General features: G+C 49.6%; 1 protein-coding gene across 8 annotated transcripts in view; it reads left to right on the top strand.

The window, feature by feature from the left end:
* The window catches only part of scn1laa (sodium channel, voltage-gated, type I-like, alpha), a 480,246-nt gene that overhangs the window by 260,426 nt on the left and 204,162 nt on the right, over positions 1-15,658 (top strand). For all 8 annotated transcript variants that reach the window (XM_072473978.1, XM_072473996.1, XM_072473987.1 and 5 more), the window contains exons 15-17: positions 8,405-8,578; positions 9,160-9,516; positions 9,929-10,405. In XM_072473978.1, coding sequence (XP_072330079.1) covers positions 8,405-8,578; positions 9,160-9,516; positions 9,929-10,405 — 1,008 coding nt within the window. The remainder of the gene's footprint in view (positions 1-8,404; positions 8,579-9,159; positions 9,517-9,928; positions 10,406-15,658) is intronic.

Raw genomic sequence — 15,658 nt, 5'->3', positions numbered from 1 at the left:
AAAATGTGCAGGTTTGGCTAAGCTAAATTACCTTTTAGTGTCCAAAAGGTTAGGTGGGGTTACGGGAATGGGCTGGGGGCGTGGGCATGCACCTAGGTAGGGTGCTCTTTCAGACGGTCGATGGACTCTTGATGGGCCGAATAGCCTCCTACAGCACTGGAGTGATTCTAATATGGTATGAGGCATGAGTTGATTATGATGTACTGGAAAACATTACTGAAAGTAAAGACAGCGGATCAGCAACGGCAGGCATTCAAGGAACGAATAGCTGAAATCCAAAGTTGTTTATTCCTATTTGGTGCAAGAGTGGAAAGGAAACTGGTCAAACTATGATTTACAAGGGAAATTACAGACATTATTCAATTCAAAGACGAAGCGTACAAATTGGCAAGAAAAATCATTAGACCTGAGGATTGAGAACAGTTTGAAATTAAGCAAAGGTGGACCAAGGGATTGATTAAGAAGGAGAAAATACAATATGAAAGTAAGCTAGCGGTAAACATAAAATCTAACTGTAAAAAGTATGTAAAGAGAAAAAGGTGGACCAAAACGAATGTAGGCACCTTATAGCTAGAAACAGGAGAATTCATAATGGGGAGCAAAGAAAAGGCTGAGGAACTAAATTCGTACTTTGCTTCTGTCTTCACGAAGGAAGACAAGAATAATGTACTGGAGATTCTGAGAAGCACAGGTTTTAGGGAGGAGCAGAAGGAAATCAGTATTAGTAGAGAAATGATTTCCGGGAAATTAATGGAATTGAATCGAATAAATCTTCGGGGCCAGATAATCTTCATCCCAGAGTACTTAAAGAAGTGGCCCGAGATATAGTAGATAATTGGTGGTCAATTTCAAAAATTCTTTGGACTCTGGAAGTGCCCTACAGATCGGAGAGTAGCTAATGTGAGATGGCTATTCAAAAAGGGAAGTAGAGAGAAAACAGGAAACTATAGACCAGTGATCTAGGGCGAAATTCTCCACAGCCGGCGTCTGTGGAGGGAAGTGGCAGAGGCCGTCACCGCTGTGGCCCTGACACCACGGACAGGCACCCAGTGCCACAAGAAGGTGAACGACCTCGTCAGAGCAGGCAGGGTGAGCCTCCCCCATATCCCCCCTCCCCCATATCCCCCCCTCCCCCATATCCCCCCTCCCCCATATACCCCCTCCCCCATATCCCCCCTCCCCCATATCCCCCCTCCCCATATCCCCCCTCCCCCATATCCCCCCTCCCCCATATCCCCCCTCCCCCATATCCCCCCTCCCCCATATCCCCCCTCCCCCATATCCCCCCTCCCCCATATCCCCCCTCCCCCATATCCCCCCTCCCCCATATCCTCCCCTCCCCCATATCCTCCCCTCCCCCTCCCCATATCCCCCCTCCCCCATATCCCCCCTCCCCCATATCCCCCCTCCCCCATATCCCCCCTCCCCCATATCCCCTTCCCCCATATCCCCCCTCCCCCATATCCCCCCCTCCCCCATATCCCCCCCTCCTCATATCCCCCCTCCCCCATATCCCCCCTCCCCCATATTCCCCCCTCCCCCATATTCCCCCCTCCCCCATAATGCCCCCTCCCCCATATCCCCAAGTGAATCCAGCCCTAACCTTAACCTCTGCAATGCACGCGCAACCGATGGCGTGCATTCATATACCTGCCTAACAGTGTTGCCTTTTACCCCTGCCACCACCCCCCCACCCCCCCCCCCCACAGGAGAAGCGCGCACACAACAATAGGGAGCATGTGAGGACTGGAGGAGGGCCCGCTGATGAGAGGCCACTGACCGTACACGAGGAAAGGGCCCTGGAACTGGCTGGCGGACCTGAGGACCGGGAGGTTGCTGATACAGAGGTCGGGGGCGTACTAGCGAGTGAGCCACCGACAGCCCGTCCCCATATCCCCCCTCCCCTATATCCCCCTCCCCCGTATCACCTGATCACTGCCTGATGTCTAACCATGCATGCTTCATTGTGTATCGCAGGACCAAACGTCCAGGCACCCATCCCCGCAGATGCAGACCGCCCCCAGGATGCCCCTCGGAGACCACAGGAGACGGAGAGACCCGCACCCTCCAGCATGCGACGCCCGCAGGATGCCCCTCGGAGACCACGGGAGACGGAGAGACCCGGACCCTCCAGCATGCGACGCCCGCAGAATGCCCCTCGGAGACCACGGGAGACGGAGAGACCCGCACCCTCCAGCATGCGACGCCCGCAGGATGCCCCTCGGAGACCACGGGAGACGGAGAGACCCGCACCCTCCAGCATGCGACGCCCGCAGGATGCCCCTCGCACACCACGGGAGACGGAGAGACCTGGAGCAACAGGGAGACGACACCCCCGTCACGTGCGGGAGCGACCACCCAGCGATGAGGGGGGCAGCCACAGGCCCCCGTCACATCCGAGCCAGGACACCACTACCCAGGACACCACTACCCAGGACACCACTACCCAGGACAGCACTACCCAGGACACCCCTACCCGGGACAGCACTACCTGGGACAGCACTACCCAGGAAGACGAAATACCGGACAGTGACTCAGAGTGGATGGGTGGAGACGAACCCCCACCCCAAAGTGCCATGGACTCAGAGTGGGACGAAGAGCACGACACAACGCCACTGCTGTCACCAACACCCTCCACCATCGCAGAAACACTCACCACGGTTGGGCACTTTAGTGATGAGGCGTCTGGTACACTCACTGGTGCGCACAACACAGCCGTCCCGGTACAGCAGGTGGAGGTAGGAGCAGCAGAGGGACCGGGCGGCCGGAGGGCAGCCCAGGCCAAGCGAACATCTGCCGCCCAGATGGATCCCGGGTTCCTGCAGTTACCACACCCACACATAGATCCGATGCAACCACCGACCCGGAGACGAGCGAAGAGGGTGACGGGCGGCTTGCGGCGGCTGCGGTCGCAGGTGGAGGAGTCCACCCGCGTCCAGGAGCTGGGAGTGTTGCCGGTCATGCGTGCCACCCAGGCTGACACCGCACGGGTGGCGTCCGCGGTGGAGGCAATGGTTGCGACGGTGTCAGACATGGGGAACGGTTTGCGAGGCCTGGGGCCTTCCGTGCAGGCGGCGTCTGTGGCCCAGGAAATGGCTGCCCTCTCACAGGAGGCCATGAGCTAGTGCCAGCGCCAGATGGCAGAGGCGCTCAACGCCATAGCCCAGTCTCTGCAGGCGATGGCCCAGTCTCAGCAGGCCATGGCCCAGTCTCTGCAGGCCATGGCCCAGTCTCAGCAGGCCATCGCTGAGGACAACGGCGCCAGTGGCCATGTGCGAGCCGGCGTCGCACTGTCACAGACAGGGTTTGCCAACACCCTGGGCTCCATGGCTGCAAACCTGCAGACCCCTGTCGATACCAGCACGGGCCTCCAGGACTGGCAGCGCCAGATGTCGGGGCGGCGTCGGATGGCCAGTCATTTCGCATCCCCCACCCATGTAGAGGCCTGGGGGCCATCGGGCACCCCGAGGGAGGAGGAGGTGGTGTGGTCCGTCCCGGCTCCCTCTGTAGGGGAGGTCCCGGTACACCGCGACACCTCGGACTCCCCCCCCCCCTTCCGTCCCAGGTGCATCGGGTGGGCAGCGGGCAGGACAGGCTGGCAGCTCGCCATCCCAGTCGCCCGGGCCGCAGCCTGGCCCATCTAGGCCAGGACGCCCCAGGAAACGGCCGCCAAAGGGATTCAGTGTCAGAGGGCAGGAATCACAGGAGTCCACCTCCAGTTCTGCTGTACCGTCTGGGGAACCACGTAGACGTAGTCAAAGGGCCCGTAAGGCCAAACAATTAGACACTGAGTAAGTTGGCACGGGTGCAGGGCACAGATGAGTTTTAGGGGCTAGGGCACGTGCATGAACTCCTTTGGTTATTAAAGTCAATGTTACACCTACTGAAGCTGCCTTTGTGCTCTGTCCAAAGTGTGCGGTGGTGTCATGTACGTTGAGCGCAAGTGTGTGTGTGAGGGGTGGTCTTACCTCAGCCCCAGGTGAGTCTGCCCCCTTCCCCCTGGGCCGCCATCAACATCCCCCGGGCAGAGGACGGGACCGTGCGCTGCAGTGTCACAGCCGCATGCAGGGATGGTCCGGGTGGATGGTGGTACTGTGGCCATGGGTCAGACATAGTCCAACGATGTAGAGCCAGAGCTCATCGCAGGGCGAGTTGTCATCATCCTCCATGGCCTGCGATAGACACGCGTCCACCCGCAACTGTGTGAGCCCAGCCAGTTGTGCCGCAGGTGGATCGGCAATTTTGGGTGGGGGGGGGGGGGGGGGGGGGGGGTGGGTGGGGTTGGGGAGGGGGGTGAGGGTGCTGGGTGCGTGGATGGGTGGGGGGTGGGGGTGGTTGGCTGTTGCCATGGTGTGCGGTCTGTGGCCATACTACCCGATTCCCACGCCCATCTAGTCAGTGAAGCGGGCGTCTATCAGTCTGTCCCGTGCCCGCTGGGCCAGCCGGTAACGGTGGACAGCCACCTGCCTGTGTCTACCCCGTCTGCCCTGACCATTGCCCCCATCCCCCTCATCTGGGGAGGACTGGGCCTCTTCCTGCTGCTCCTCCACTCCGCCCTCCTCTGCCTGCGGCACATCGCCCCTCTGCTGGGCTATGTTGTGCAGGACGCAGCACACCACAATGATGCGGCCGACCCTATCTGACCGATACTGGAGGGCGCCCCCAGAGAGGTCCAGGCACCTGAAACGCATCTTCAGCACGCCAAAGCACCTCTCGATCACTCCCCTTGTCGCTACATGGGCATCATTGTAGCGGTTCTCCGCCTCATTGCGTGGCCTCCGTATAGGCGTCATCAGCCACGATCGCAATGGGTAGCCCCTGTCGCCCAGCAACCAGCCCCTCAGCCGGGGATGGTGTCCCTCGTACATGCCGGGGATGGATGACCGCGACAACACGAATGAGTCGTGTACACTGCCTGGGTGACGGGCGCAGACGTGCAGGATCATCATGCGGTGGTCGCAGACCACCTGTACGTTCATCGAAAAGGTCCCCTTCCTATTAGTGAACACGGCCCTGTTATCTGCAGGTGGCCGCACGGCGACGTGCATCCCATCGATCGCGCCCTGGACCATGGGGAACCCGGCCACGGCAGAGAAGCCCACGGCCCGGGCATCTTGGCTGGCCCGGTCCACGGGGAAGCGGATGTAGCGGTGCGCCATGGCATATAGGGCATCTGTCACTGCCCGGATGCACCGGTGCACCGAAGTCTGCGATATGCCTGACAGGTCCCCACTTGGTGCCTGGAATGACCCCGTTGCATAAAAGTTCAGGGCCACCGTAACCTTGACGGACACGGGGAGAGGGTGTCCCCCGCCAGTGCCACGCGGTGACAGGTGTGCCAGCAGGTGGCAGATGTGTGCCACGGTTTCCCGGCGCATCCGGAGTCTCCTCCTGCATTCCCGGTCCGTGAGGTCCTGGTATGACTGCCGGGGCCGGTACACACGGGGCGCCCTCGGGTGCCTCCGTTGCCGTGGGGCCGCGACGTCCTCCTCGTCCTGTCGGTCAGGTGTCCCTCCAGCCTGGGCGGCTGCCGCCTGCCCCTCTGTGGCAGCCTGCGCCGCCTCTCTGGCACGCTCCTCCTCCTCCTCCTCCTCATCCAGGGCAACATAGACATGAGCGGCTGCCACCACGGCGGCCAACATCGCTGGATGATCTGAAAACATGATGGCCTGGTGGGGGGGAGGGGAACGACGACATGTCATCATTGCCCATATCCCCTCCTCCCCCCAGCCAGGTGGCATGGACCGCATGGGTCCAACTGTTGGAGGCTGGCACCTGGCCAGGTGGACCAACTCACTTGCCCTCCCATCCCCCTCCTCGGCACAGACCCCCCCCCCCCCAACCTCCACCCCAGCACGGACCCAACGCCCAACCTCCACCCCGGCACGGACCCCCCCCCCCCAACCTCCACCCCTGCACGGACCCCCCCCAACCTCCACCCCGGCACGGACCCCCCCCCCCCCAACCTCCACCCCGGCACGGACCCCCCCCAACCTCCACCCCGGCACGGACACCCCCCAACCTCCACCCCAGCACGGACCCCCCCCCAACCTCCACCCCGGCATGGACCCCCCCCCCAAACCTCCACCCCGGCACGGACCCCCCCCCCCAACCTCCACCTCGGCACGGACCCCCCCCCCCCAACCTCCACCCCAGCACGGACCCCCCCCCCCCCCCCAACCTCCACCCCGGCACGGACCCCCCCCCAACCTCCACCCCGGCACGGACCCCCCCCCCCCAACCTCCACCCCGGCACGGACCCCCTCCCGGCACTCCCCCGGAGCCCAGCCTACTCTAACCAACCCCCCCCGCCGCACACACACACACACAACCCGAGACACACCTCTCCTCACGCAATCAGACTGCGGCCACGCCATTTCCTGCCCAGAGCCAACCCCCCAGGCCGTCACTCACCTCCACGCTGGTCGGCGTGAGCCTGGAGCACCGGGTCACGCCGATGAAAAGGAGGTTTGATTCACGTCGACGTGAACGGTCATCACGTCGACGGGACTTCGGCCCATCCGGAAGGGAGAATATCGGCAGGCCGAAAATCGGCTGCCTTGCGCAGACCCGTGACATTCTCCGTGGCAGCGGCGCCATTAACACCCCGCCGACTTTTCTCCCTTCGGAGACTTCGGCGGGGGCGGGATTCACGGCGGCCAACGGCCATTCTCCGACCCTCTGGGGGGTCGGAGAATGACGCCCCTAATGCCGGTAGTAGGAAAGTTGCTAGAGTCCATTGTCAACGGATTCATTAGCACACCATTTGGAAAGCAGTGGTATAATTAGACAGTCAGCATGCATTTACAAAAGGGAAATCATGCTTAACTAATCTACTTGAATTATTTGAAGATGTAAGTAGTAGAGTTGACCAGGGAGAAGGCTTCCGACAAGGTCCCACATAGCAGATTAATATGTAAACTTAAAGCACATGGGATTGCGGTAGTGTCTTGAGATGGGTAGAAAGCTGGTTAGCAGACAGGAAGCAAAGAGTTGGAATAAATGGGTCTTTTTCTGATTGGCAGGCAGTGACGAGTGGGGTACCGCAGAGATCTGTGCTAGGACCCCAACTGTTCACATTATATATTAATGATTTGAATGAGGGAACTAAATTTGCAGATGATACAAAGTTGGTTGGGAGGTTGAGCTGTGAGGAGGATGCAGACACGCTTCACTGTGATTTGGACATGCTGTGTGAGTTGGCATATGCATGGCAGATGCATTATAATGTGGATAAATGTGAAGTTAACCACTTTGGTAGCAATAATAGGAAGGCAGCTTATTATTATTTGAAAGAGTGTAAATTGAGAGAGGTGGACTCAGCGAGACCTATGTGTCCCTATATATCAGTTGCTGAAAGTAAGTGCGCAGGTCCAGCAGGCAGTAAAAAGGCAAAAGACATGTTTCCTTCCATAACGAGAGGGTTTAAGTATAGGAATAGGGATGTTTAACAGCAATTGTTTGGGTGTTGATGAGGCCACACTTGGAGTATTGTGTGCAGTTTTGGCTTCCTTATCTGAGGAAGGATGTTCTTGTTATGGAGGGAGTGCAGCGCAGCTTTACCAGGCAGATTCCTCGAATGGTGCGACAGTCATATAAGGAAGACTAAATCAGTTAGGATTATATTGATTGGAGTTTTGAAAAGTGAGAAGGAATCTCATAGAAACTTTTAAAATTCTAACAGGATTAGATTCAGAAAGAATGTTCCCGATTGTGGAGGAGTCCAGAACTAGGGTTCATGGTTTGAGGATAAGGGGTAAACCTTTTAGGACTGACATGAGGAGAAATGTCTTCACCCAGAGAATGGTGAACCTGTGGAACTTTCGCCAATCCATATTTATGCTTACTATAGAATATAACAATGAAAAATGTTGATGGTTGTGAAACAAGATTCAAAAGCAAAGCAAAACAAGTGCCAATTAATTTCAGTGTTCACTTTTTGGTAATGTATGTGCAAAAGGCATTTTCTTTCACAATCAGATTCTTTAATAGAATCTTCAGTTTAAATTGAAAAAATCCATTCTTTTAGCAAAAATATTAATCTATTTATTTTAAATGGCATGTCTACATTAAAAGCACCATCGCAACACCCAGGTTTCCAAACAGTAAATAACAAAATGAGAAAAAGTAGAAGATACATTCAAAAATTGAAAGCATGATTGAATACCACAAAACCATTTTTCCATTAAAATTAGTAGACATTGGCTGCCTGGAACGTGAGGTGAATATGAATGTACTTATCCTACAGTTGTAAGGCCACTGTGATCCTCAAACAATTTCAGTCTCTCAATCAATTTAATATATTTACTGATCCTGTGAGAACCGGAAGCCAGAAATTACAGTGTATGCAATGTTTAGTCAAATGTGAGAAAAAAAGAGCAATAACCCACATATGTTCATTCAGGTATTTACTGGTATCTTTACCGGGGAAATGATTTTCAAAATTATAGCCCTGGATCCTTACTATTACTTCCAAGAAGGATGGAACATTTTTGATGGCATCATTGTGAGTCTCAGTCTAATGGAACTTGGTCTTTCTAATGTGGAAGGACTATCCGTGCTGCGATCTTTCCGATTGGTAATTATAATTTCTTTTTATGTAAACCTGTTTTTTTAAATAGAATTTACAGTGCAGAAGGAGGCCATTTGGCCCATTGGGTCTGCACCGGCTCTTTGAAAGAGCACCCTACCCAAGCCTACACCTCCACCCTATCCCCATAACCCAGTAACCCCGCCCAACACTAAGGGCAATTTAGCATGGCCAATCCACCTAACCTGCACATCTTTGGACTGTGGGAGGAAACCGGAGCACCCGGAGAAAACCCCCACACACACGGGAAGAACGTGCAGACTCCGCACAGACAGTGCCCCAAGTCGGGAATCGAACCTGGGACCCTGGAGCTGTGAAGCAATTGTGCTAACCACTATGCTACCGTGCTGCCCTTTTATAAGACTACATTTTGATGCTCCAATATTACAATTAGTTGAATTTACACTTTATTTGATTTATGTTTGTCCTTGGTGAATTGCATATAACATTTTAATTGATTTTCTTAAAAGAGATAGATGTGAGAACTTTAGAAGATAAAATGGTGGAACTATTGAGTAACGTATTAATATGCTGAATAATAATTTTTATCATGAACCATTGTTTTTCAGCTCAGAGTTTTTAAATTGGCAAAATCATGGCCAACACTGAACATGCTGATTAAAATTATTGGCAACTCAGTGGGTGCTTTGGGCAACTTGACTTTGGTGTTAGCCATCATTGTCTTCATCTTTGCTGTGGTGGGCATGCAACTCTTCGGTAAAAGCTACAAGGAGCATGTCTGTAAAATTGACAAGGACTGTAAACTGCCTCGCTGGCACATGAAAGACTTCTTTCATTCCTTTCTAATCGTGTTCCGTGTGTTGTGTGGAGAATGGATTGAGACAATGTGGGACTGCATGGAAGTAGCTGGTCCGTCTATGTGCCTCATCGTCTTTATGATGGTCATGGTAATTGGTAATCTTGTGGTAGGTAACAAAATATTTTTAAAGTTTTTATGGTTAGGATAGTAAGTGAAAAATAAAAATGACTTAAGTTGTCTACTACTAATAGTGCATTGTGTAAATTAGGATTTTAATAATTTGTAGCATTTGCTGTTTGAAGATTCTTTGTAAAATAATTTAAAAGTACATGCTGTTCCTAATAGTTGCTAAGGTTTGGGTAAAGAAGGTAGAAGAGAGCCCCTTGAATATATGTTCATTATTGTTCATAGGGCAAGTATTGCATGTATTACAAAGTACCTAAAATAATGAAAAGTAAAATACTGCAGAAGATGGAAATCTGGAAATAAAAAGAAAAGTAACTTTATGTTGCCTATTTTATGTATGAATGTACAGGATCTATTAAAAAGTGAATATGTTTATACTTTTTGATCTCCAGGTATTGAATTTATTTTTGGCTTTGTTACTGAGCTCGTTCAGTGCTGACAACCTTGCTGCTACAGATGATGACAGTGAAATGAATAATTTACAGATTGCTATGGGGAGGATACAGAGAGGCATTGATTATGTAAAAAGAAATGTGCGACAAGTTTTTCACACAGCCTTTATCAGGAGGAAAGTCACAGAAGACATCAAACCTCTTGATGACTTGCATAACAAGAAGGATGTATACATCACTGATCACACAACAGTTGAAATCACTAAGGAGGTTGACTATCATAAGGATGGAAATTGCACCACCAGTGGAATAAGCAGTAGTGTTGGGAAGTACAATGCAGACGAAAGTGACTACATGTCCTTTATTCACAATCCAAGTCTCACTGTTACTGTACCAATAGCTGCGGGAGAATCAGACTTTGAAAACGTAAACACGGAAGACTTTACCAGTGAATCAGACCTGGAAGGAAGCAAAGAGGTAAGAAGATATTTTGCTTTTCTGCTGCATTAAATAAATCAATTTGAATTACAGTTATATATTGTACGATCTTTCAAGTAAGGTAAGACTGTTAGAGTCAATATTTTCCGCATATATAAAGAATATATGAAAGTGACCCAGCCTAAAGTTATATAAATTACTTACTCTAGTATGTTTAATATTACAATTTGTTTTAAAATCCATGACAAAGTAAGAAAAGGCAATGCGATTTTGAGAAATATAGTTATATGTTTCCAAATATGCTTTAATTCGTTTAATTTAATTCTGAAAGAATTGCCAACAGTAAATGAGAAAATAGTTTTAATTCTATGTATTTCTAATACTGAGTCATGATAATATACAATTACAATAAACTAAAAGTAACATGCAAGTATAACCATACTTCTGTTTTCATCAGTTCTTTATAATGTTCAAAATCATATGTGATTAAGGATTGTGCAGAGAGTAAATACTTATATATTACAATACAAAAATTAGTGGGAGACTAGAGGACTGGGAAGTCTTTAGGGGACAACAGAAAGCTACTAAAAAAGCCATAAAGAAGAGTAAGGTAGACTATGAAAGTAAACTGGCTCAGAACATAAAAGCAGATAGTAAAAGCTTCTACAAATATATAAGACAAAAAAGAGTGGCTAAGGTAAATATTGGTCCTTTGGAAGATGAGAAGGGAGATTTAATAATAGGAGACGGGGAAATGGCTGAGGAGCTGAACAGGATTTTTGGGTCAGTCTTCACAGTGGAGGACACAAATAACATGCCAGTGACTGATGGAAATAAGGATATGATAGGTGAGGACCTTGAGATGATTGTAATCACTAAGGAGGCAGTATTGGGCGAGCTAATGGGGCTAAAGGTAGAGAAGTCTCCTGGCCCTGATGGGATGCATCCCAGAGTGTTAAAAGAGATGGCTAGGGAAATTGTAAACGCTCTAGTGATAATTTATCAAAATTCACTAGACTCTGGGTGGTCCCAGAGGATTGGAAAGTAGCAAACGTGACACCACTGTTTAAAAAAGGAGGTCGGCAGAAAGCGGGTAATTATAGGCCGGTAAGCTTAACTTCGGTTGTAGGGAAAATGCTGGAATCTATCATTAAGGAGGAAATAGCGGGGCACCTGGAGGGAAATTGTCCCATTGGGCAGACGCAGCATGGGTTCACAAAGGGTAGGTCGTGTCTGACTAATTTGGTAGAATTTTTTGAGGCCGTTACCAGTGCAGTAGATAACGGGGAGCCAATGGATGTGGTATACCTGGATTTCCAAAAAGCTTTTGACAAGGTGCCACACAAAAGGTTGCTGCATAAACTAAAGATGCATGGCATTGAGGGTAAAGTGGTAGCATGGGTAGAGGATTGATTAACTAACAGAAAGCAGAGAGTGGGGATAAATGGGTGTTTCTCTGGTTGGCAACCTGTAACTAGTGGGGTCCCTCAAGGATCAGTGTTGGACCCGCAGTTGTTCACAATTTACATAGACGATTTGGAGTTGGGGACCAAGTGCAATGTGTCAAAGTTTGCAGACGACACTAAGATGAGTGGTAAAGCAAAAAGGGCAGAGGATACCGTAAGTCTGCAGAAGGATTTGGATAGATTAGGTGAATGGGCTAGGGTCTGGCAGATGGAATTCAATGTTGCCAAGTGTGAGGCTATCCATTTTGGGAGGAATAACAGCAGAATGGATTATTATTTAAACGGTAAATGTTAAAACATGCTGCTGTGCATGGGACCTGGGTGTGCTGGTGGACGAGTCGCAAAAAGTTGGTGTGCAGGTGCAACAGGTGATTAAGAAGGCTAATCGAGTTTTGTCTTTCATTGCTAGAGGGATGGAGTTCAAGACTAGTGAGGTTATGCTGCAATTGTATAGGGTGTTGGTGAGGCCGCATCTGGAGTATTGTGTTCAGTTTTGGTCTCCTTACCTGAGAAAGGACATATTGGCACTGGAGGGAGTGCAGAGGAGATTCACTAGGTTGATCCCAGAGTTGAGGGGATTAGATTATGACGAGAGGTTGAGTAGACTGGGACTGTACTCATTGAAGTTTAGAAGGATGCGGGGGGATCTTATTGAGACATATAAAATTATGAAGGGAATAGATAGGATAGATGCGGGCAGGTTGTTTCCACTGGCTGGGGAAAGCAGGGGCATAGCCTCAAAATAAGGGGAGGTAATTTAGGACGGAGTGTAGGAGGAACTTCTTCACCCAAAGGGTTGTGAATCTCTGGAATTCCTTGCCCAGTGAAGCAGTTGAGGCTCCTTCTTTAAACGTTTTTAAGAAAAAGATAGATACCTTTCTAAAGAATAAAGGGATTCGGGGATATGGTGTACGGGCCGGAGAGTGGAGCTGAGTCCACAAAGATCAGCCATGATCTCATTAAATGGCGGAGCAGGCTCGAGGGGCCAGATGGCCTACTCCTGTTCCTAGTTCTTGTGTTCTTATGTACAGTGCTATCTTTATCTCAACATTGATTTACTTGACTTACCAATAAAAATCCTACAGGTGGTTTCTACATAAATTAGTGCATTGGTTTGTTCCTGAACCCTTTTCTCCTCAACTCCCACAACACTCAATAGCTTCTCCCAAGTCTGCTCTCATCAGACTCATGTCCTGTAAAACTAATTTATGGCTTCCTCAATCCCAGCCAGTCTTAAGTCTTAATCGCTCAACTATGTCGCTTTGACTCCGTGGTTACTGACATCATCAGCGGCTGATGATTCACAGGCATTGTTCCGCCGCACCTCACCCTAAACTGCTACTATTATTCCCTTCCTCAAAAGCACAACTTTTGTTTCAGTAGTGTCTCCAACTAAAACTCCAGTTCTATTTTTCCTTTCCCCTCAAAAGCTTTGTTACCTTCAGTCATTTCAGTCTAGTGTGAATCCTGTCCATAACAGTGAGGCTACCTGAGCCAAAATTGTTGATTACATTCTTTTAGGTTACCACTATGATAAGTTATCTCTCCTTGTTGTCCTCCACATCTCTGCAGCCTTCAATATGTTCAGCCACTCAGTTCTGCTGCACCATCTCTCCTGCATTATACTGTCCTCAGTATATCTCCTTCAACATAGCCATTTGCTGCATCCACGCAGATGTCCTTGGCTTCTTATTTGCATGCTGCTAATCAACTTGTAAACATGAAGACCGTTTCCTTGGGTAACTTGATGATCTTTTCGGTTGAGCTTCTAACTTCAGACCCTGCTGGTTGCTAAGGCCATTTGTTTCTGCTTGTCTAAGATCACACACTGGTTCCTCCATCTCACCTCCACTGTTATTGAAACTCATCCATTTCACTTCATCTCCTGACTCGGATTCTACAGCCTACCACTTATCATCTACCTTTCCTAGACTAAATTCAGTTTATTTATTGTCATTACTAACTGGAACTAGCATTCTGTTCTCAAGTGCATTCTATTCAAACATTTTAACCTCTTTTACAAAGTCTTCTTTGATAACATCTGCTCTGTCTCTATAATACCCTCAATCTTGCCGTATTATTTTGCACTTTCTATTCTTTCATCTCAGGCTTGTGAGTCCCATTATTCCTCTGCTGCACTTCAAGGTAAGAGCCTTCAGCAATAAAAACATTGGGATTCTCTTTCCTACACATCTCTGCCTTTTAACGTTTCCACTTTAAATACCTCAGCAGCTGAGTCATTTAATCAGACTTCCCAAAACTTTTTAAAGCTCTGGTAGTGTAATGGGAAACAGTGCAGTAATAATTACTCTACATACCAAATATTTTAAACTGTATATAGTTTTCAATCTTTCTGTTTCCTAGGTGTGCAGTTTGAATGTATTTTTCTCTTTTAATTAGAGTGGAAAATAGGCATAGTGTCAATTTCTGACTTTCAGAATTTCTGGAGTACACAAAATCAAATCCTGACCTACATATTGTACAATTGTAGATAGGTTGTTTCTCTTTCAATATTTGTGTGGAATGGTGTAGCATTAGAATGGAATACCCGATTATCAATACTTTAAGAAAATGCCAGCAGAACTTTTTCACAGGTTACAAGGTATGGTTATAAGCTGTTAGTTGTATTTCAACAGAGTCCCTTAGTACTATTCTCAACCAGAGAAATGGAAACAAGATGTAGCAATGTAACAGCACTGCTCAGAATGTTAGCAGAATACTGTTTTAAATATTTTAAGAGAATTATCATGTGGGTTTTCTTAAAAATATATATTACAGGTCAGTCGTTTGGATGATGCAAGGAAACTGGTCATGCATAAGAGTCCCCAGAACAAGCTATTGAATAATCCAAGCACAGGGGGCTTGATTCTCCATTATTGAGACTATGTCCCCACGCCGGTGTCAAAACGGTAGTGTTTTACTTCTGAAAATCCTGGATCAAAGGGACACGAATTCCCAGCCCTGCAGGGGCCTAGCAAGGACCCAGAGTAAATCTCGCAGCTTTTGCTGCAGATACTGGCCCCGCACCTCCGGGTCAGAGGCCACACACGGTGGCGGTCTCCAGCGGCTGCGCTGTGCTCCATCGTGGACTCGGACCGCGGAGCTAGACCCACAAAGAGACCCCCCGATCGGCTGCGCACCCGACCCTGAATCCCGGCACGAACATTCCTCAGCCTCCTATAAGGTCCCCCCTGGTCTCCGATCTGTCATGCGAGTATCCTGACCGGTTAGAGCACATTAGTTCCACGCAGTCCGGACTCGGCCGGTCGGGGGCGGAGGATGTCGGAGCGGGTTTCTGGAGGACCTTGCGTTTCAGCTCCCGCAGAATCTGTGACCTGGCGGCGGTCCCGATTGCGTGTGGGAACATGCATTCTCCGCCCCTGCGATTTTGGTGCGAGGGTGCGGAGAATCCAGCTCATTTGAACTTTTTGAATAGAAAAATAGGGATGAAGTATAAAATGGACTGATTATTCGCTATCAACTGTTTTTCACCTGACACAAATTAAAATTATCCCCATAGTTGGATTTCGGTTTATTGTCACATATACCCAGGCACAGTGAAAAGTATTGTTCTGCGTACAGTCCAGACAGATAATTTGATACATGAAAAAACATACGATAGATACATAATGTAAATACATAGACACCAACATCGGGTGAAGCATACATAGTGTAGTGCCACTCAGTAGAGAAAATGCGTGGAAAGATCAGTTCAGTCCTGAAGTAAAAAACTCACCACTATTCTTAGAATTCCCCCATACCAAAAAGGGTCAGTAAGACATTCTAAATGGTGAACAGGGATTCTCACTCCCTGACTCCTATGCAG

Source organism: Scyliorhinus torazame, chromosome 2, assembly GCF_047496885.1.
Source record: "Scyliorhinus torazame isolate Kashiwa2021f chromosome 2, sScyTor2.1, whole genome shotgun sequence".
NCBI lineage: Eukaryota > Metazoa > Chordata > Chondrichthyes > Carcharhiniformes > Scyliorhinidae > Scyliorhinus > Scyliorhinus torazame.
Note: the sequence above shows the minus strand (reverse complement) of the source record. Positions and strands in the feature narration are given on the sequence as shown.